Source organism: Palaemon carinicauda, chromosome 36 (assembly GCF_036898095.1).
Source record: "Palaemon carinicauda isolate YSFRI2023 chromosome 36, ASM3689809v2, whole genome shotgun sequence".
Lineage (NCBI taxonomy): Eukaryota > Metazoa > Arthropoda > Malacostraca > Decapoda > Palaemonidae > Palaemon > Palaemon carinicauda.
This window is the reverse complement of record NC_090760.1, coordinates 4,891,190-4,896,189: the sequence shown is the minus strand read 5'-3', so window position 1 is coordinate 4,896,189 and position 5,000 is coordinate 4,891,190. Positions and strand designations below refer to the sequence as shown.

Genomic DNA, 5,000 nt, shown 5'->3' with positions numbered 1-5,000 from the left:
GCTCCACCTCCAAAGGAACCACTAGAAAATCCATTGCCAAATCCATTTCCACTAGAGCCTCCAAAGTTGCCTCCAAATCCACTTCCAGCAGATCCTCCAGCATGACCTACAAATCCGTTTCCAGCAGATGCAGATCCATGGCCACCGTTTCCTCCGAATGATCCGCCGGAACTAAATCCAGATCCAGATCCTCCAAGAGCTCCGCCTCCGAATGGTCCAGAAGATCCTGCATTTGAGTAACTTCCAGTTCCTTCAGCAATGAGATTTGAGTCAATTTTCCCCCCAAAGGCCTCCTGCAGGACGCCTGGGAAGGGCCATGGCTGTGAGGAGCCTCCGTTCAATCCCGATCCTGGTCTTCCATTTGATCCTCCAGAGGAATGTCCACCGGAGGCCCCACCTGAGAAGCCATTGGAGAATCCAGCTGAAGATCCACCAGATAATCCACTTGAAAACCCACCGGAAGATCCACCAGTCAATCCGCTTGTAAACCCACTGGAAGATCCACTAGAGAAGGAACCGAAAGAAGATCCTCCGTTGGAGAACCCACCACCGACTCCTCCATTTGCAAAGCTTCCAGCTGCTGACCCTCCAGGGGCTGAATAGCTGTTTCGAGTGTCAGCTAAAGACAACCCCAAAAGGGCGGACAGAAGAAGAGCAATTGAAGTTTTCTAGAAGGAAAGAAAAGACGTATTAAGGTGTGATTGCTGTATATATATATATATATATATATATATATATATATATATATATATATATATATATATATATATATATATATCAAAGCCAGTATATGTATGAACATAAGATAGATACGAAAGAAAAGATTTTTCCAATTTGCTTACCATTTTCAACGGGGTCAACAAGTGACTGTGCCATGATCTGCCCAACTCTCAGTTATATACTTCATGGGGAAAGCAATTCAAGGCTAGCCAATGGGCAAAAACATCAAAATCGTTCCTTAATACATTAAAGGCAATTGAGGGCGAGGAAATGATGTCTTTTTTTATCTTTATTGCATTCCTTCCTGCATTATTCAAATGTCGGATCTCTGACCGATGAAATGGAGATTTCGTTTTTTGTTTTTTTCAAAAGTGGTTTCACTGGTCAAGTTATTTTCCTTGTATCTGAAGCTGATAGTACTCTTGATAGCCTTCAGATTACTATATCCTGATTAAAAGTTTCAAAAACAAAAATGTTTTATATCTTCAATACAGAACACGGTAGTACTTTCAATTACCCATTTAATAAATCTAATACAGTAATGCTATAAACAAAATAATAATGAATACACTAAAGATAATATTGTTAATAATAAGGAAAATAATGTTCATAGTTAATTATCATGGAATATCATTATTAATACTCTTTTTGTCATTAAACTTAGTATAGGTTTCACATTCCAGATGAGATAAAAGCATTTTCCCATGTTATCCTCAAGCATCAAATATTAGTAATAACTTTTTTTTTAACCATCAAAATAGGTGTCAGAGGAACAGACTCCTCTAGCAAGGGCTAGACATAGACCCAAAAAACCTTTCCTTTCCCTGCCTGCCTTATCTTTCCTCAAACTGATTCTAATACTATCTAATATCACATGAGGGTCTGCCCCTCTCTTTTATTCTTCTCCTGTACTTCTCTTTCTCCCTTTTTCCTTATTCTTACCCATCCCGAGTACCTGCCTTTGGGCTATAAACTGGATTGTATCCAGGGGTACTTCTCTTTCTCCCTTTTTCCTTATTCTTTCCTATCCCAAGTACCTGCCTTCGGGCTATAAACTGGATTGTATCCAGGGGTACTTCTCTTTCTCCATTTTTCCTTATTCTTTCCTATCCCAAGTACCTGCCTTCGGGCTATAAACTGGATTGTATCCAGGGGTACTTCTCTTTCTCCCTTTTTCCTTATTCTTTCCCATCCCGAGTACCTGCCTTCGGGCTATAAACTGGATTGTATCCAGGGGTACTTATCCTTTCCCCATATTCCCCCCTTCCCTATCCTTATCCGTATCCGTATCCTTAGTAATAACTTAGATTAACGTTTTACAGACTAATTTCAATTACACTATCAGAAATTTGACAGTTTCTGTATTAAGGAACACAGTCAAAATCCCAAACCAATGATCAATTTTAACTTGTTGACTCATTTGGATGGACATCATTATGATAAAGAAAACATATTGAAAATATGAAGCAAATATCTGGCCCAAGTGAAGAAGAACCAGAACTTTTCTGGAAGCCACCAGTAAGAAATGTGCATAGATTTACAATGAAAAAAATTAATTTTGAAGACAAAATGAGCTATGTCTTATCCCAAGCAGCCCAAGTTGATATATTCCATCTTTTGATCATGTATATCTGATATTCTTTCATTATTGGTTATTAAAAATAGCTTTTAATAAACATTAGATCCAATTGATTTAGTAGATCTTATATTCCTCCTTTATTGGCAAGTGAAAGTAACTTTTAACAATCATTAAACACAATTGATCTAGTATATGTAATATTCTTCCCTTATCAACTAATAAAATTAGCTTTTGATAATCGTTAAACCCAATTGATCTATTATATGTCATATTTTTCCATTATTATTATAATAATAATAATAATAATAATAATAATAATAATAATAATAATAATAATAATAATAATAATAATTATTATTATTATTCTTATTATTATTATTACTAACCAAGCTACAACCCTGGTTGGAAAAACAAGATGCTATAAGCCCAAGGGCTCCAATAGGGAAAAATAACCCAGTGAGGAAAGGAAATAATAGAATAAATAAATGATGAGATTGATCTATATATATATATCTATATCTATATATCTAATATGCTTCCTTTACTGGCTAGTAAAAGTAGAGTTTAATAGCCATTAACCCAAATTTATTTAGTATATCTGATAATCTTCCCTTATTAGCTAATAAAAGTAGCTTTCGATCATCATATTTTTAAATCAAGTTGTTACCAGAGTGGACGCCTTAAACCAGCCCAAAGCACAGGCCAGGTATTGAATTCTGTAAATCTATTTATGGGCCAATGGTAAGAAAGGACAGCTTTAGACTGGAAGCCTATTCATCATCATCATCATCATCCTCATCATCATCATCATTATCATCATCTCCTCCTACGCGTATTGACGCAAAGAGCCTCGGTTAGTTTTCGCCAGTCGTCTCTATCTTGAGCTTTTATTTCAATATTTCTCCATTCATCATCTACTTCCTGCTTCATAGTCCTCGGCCATGTAGACCTGGGTCTGCAAACTCTCCTAGTGCCTCGGAGAGTGCAAGGAGCATAGCCAAACCATCTCCATCTACCCCTCATCTTGATCTCATCCTGGAAGTCTATTACCTTACATAGCTAGAAATGAATACCCGAAGAAACATTACAATCTAATTTATAGAAATTTATCCTTACAAGAATTGTTTATCATTGCTTATCTGTAAAAGGCTCTTCTCCCCTTAGTTGTTTTAATCTTATGAAAATAAGTACAACACATAGCTAGCTTGCCAAACCCATGCACTAATTAATTTGTTCCATGGAAGTGTGTGTTCGGATTAGAAATGAGACTAGAAGAGAGATTACTCGAGTGCCATATGTGGATGAGATCATGATGAGGGGTAGATGGAGATGGATTGGGTATGCTCTTCGCACTCTCCAAGGAAGATTAATTCACCAAACCTTCACCTGGGCTCCACAAGGAACTAGAAGAGTTGGAAGACCCAGGCATACATGGCTCTGGACTATGAAGCCCGATGTAGGAGATGACGAATGGAGAAGCATTGATTTAAAAAAATTCAAGCTAGAAATGACTGGCGAAATCTAACCGAGGTCCTTTGCGTCAATAGGCGTAGGAGGAGATAATGATGATGACCTAAATAGAAATATTTCTTATGTAAAATGATTCCCAGTAGCGGTCCTGGGTTTTCAAGGTTCGTTCCCAGATCCTTGAAGACATTCCCAATTCAAGGACTCCTAGATCATTTTCCTAGGTGGGGATTTAAACTAATTCCCACACTTTGTCTGGGGTTCTAAAGGTTCTGTCCCAGGTGAGGCTCGAACTCACAACCTCGGCATGGCTCAGACACTGTCGTATAAGTACCGCGCGCTAACCGATTGCGCCACTGGGACACATTCCAGTGCCAAACAGAAAAAGCTGAAGATAGAGACGACTGGCGAAATCTAACCGAGGCCCTTTGCGTCAATAGGCGTAGGAGGAGATGATGATAAAGTGTGCGTTCATGTTAAAACAAAATTAACAATCTACTCATGAAGGTACTGATATACAAAACTCATTCATTTATATCTTCAAATATCACAAAAAATACATAATCGCTAAACATACTACCTTTCACAACAGACTTTTCCAAGAGGCATCACATCGCTATTAATTGTACCTGGAATAACATATACAATATTGCCTTCCCCCTAAACTTTTCATTCACTATCACTAAATTCCCTTGATCCAAATCCTTCCTTCCTATTGTGGTCTTTCCTTGTCAACCCTTTTTTGTTCATAACTTAGCTAATCAATTTATTGCAATACATTCGTTAATACATTTCTAATATCAATTTCAATCATGTAAGCTATTACACAAGAGAACAATTATTTTTTTCAAGAGTTTTTCCATCCTACAGCGGTACCTTACACACTATGGTCAGTTTCTATATTAGATCATAACTTTTTCACTTATATATCTCTCACTTCTTTTCATCTTTTAGTTTATCAACATCTTGATATTCACCTCCTTAACATTCCTTTTCCCGAGCAGAAGCCGCTTTATTTCACCACCACACAACAGGGAATTGTTTAGACTATCTTCTCATCATGCCTATGCATTTAACAATTTTACGAATCATTCCTTTTTTTCTATTCTCTTCAGTTAGGACCTCTAAACTAGTATTTTCTAGTACCAAGATCTAATAGCTCATTAACCATTCTCTTTATATTAATTCTTCTTACTTCTAGTAAAAATTCTTTTTCCTTTCATGGCTTATGCCA

The 5,000-nt window shown here is 37.0% G+C and overlaps 2 protein-coding genes and 1 non-coding gene across 3 annotated transcripts in view; 1 reads left to right on the top strand and 2 right to left on the bottom strand.

Annotated features, from left to right (window-relative positions):
* LOC137628354 (uncharacterized) overlaps positions 1–865 on the bottom strand; it is a 1,006-nt gene extending 141 nt beyond the window's left edge. Inside the window, exons 1-3 of the mRNA XM_068359506.1 lie at positions 843–865; positions 458–668; positions 1–421 (exon numbers count right to left, since the gene is read on the bottom strand). The exon at positions 1–421 is cut by the window's left edge and continues 141 nt beyond it. Coding sequence (XP_068215607.1) covers positions 1–421; positions 458–668; positions 843–845 — 635 coding nt within the window. The 5' untranslated portion in view covers positions 846–865. The remainder of the gene's footprint in view (positions 422–457; positions 669–842) is intronic.
* Positions 1–5,000, top strand: part of LOC137628357 (keratin, type I cytoskeletal 9-like) — a 246,617-nt gene that overhangs the window by 69,851 nt on the left and 171,766 nt on the right. The gene's annotated exons all lie outside the window — the stretch shown is intronic.
* Positions 4,040–4,129, bottom strand: TRNAI-UAU (transfer RNA isoleucine (anticodon UAU)). The gene is given in 2 exon segments: positions 4,040–4,075; positions 4,092–4,129. It is a non-coding gene; the product is annotated as a tRNA-Ile (tRNA).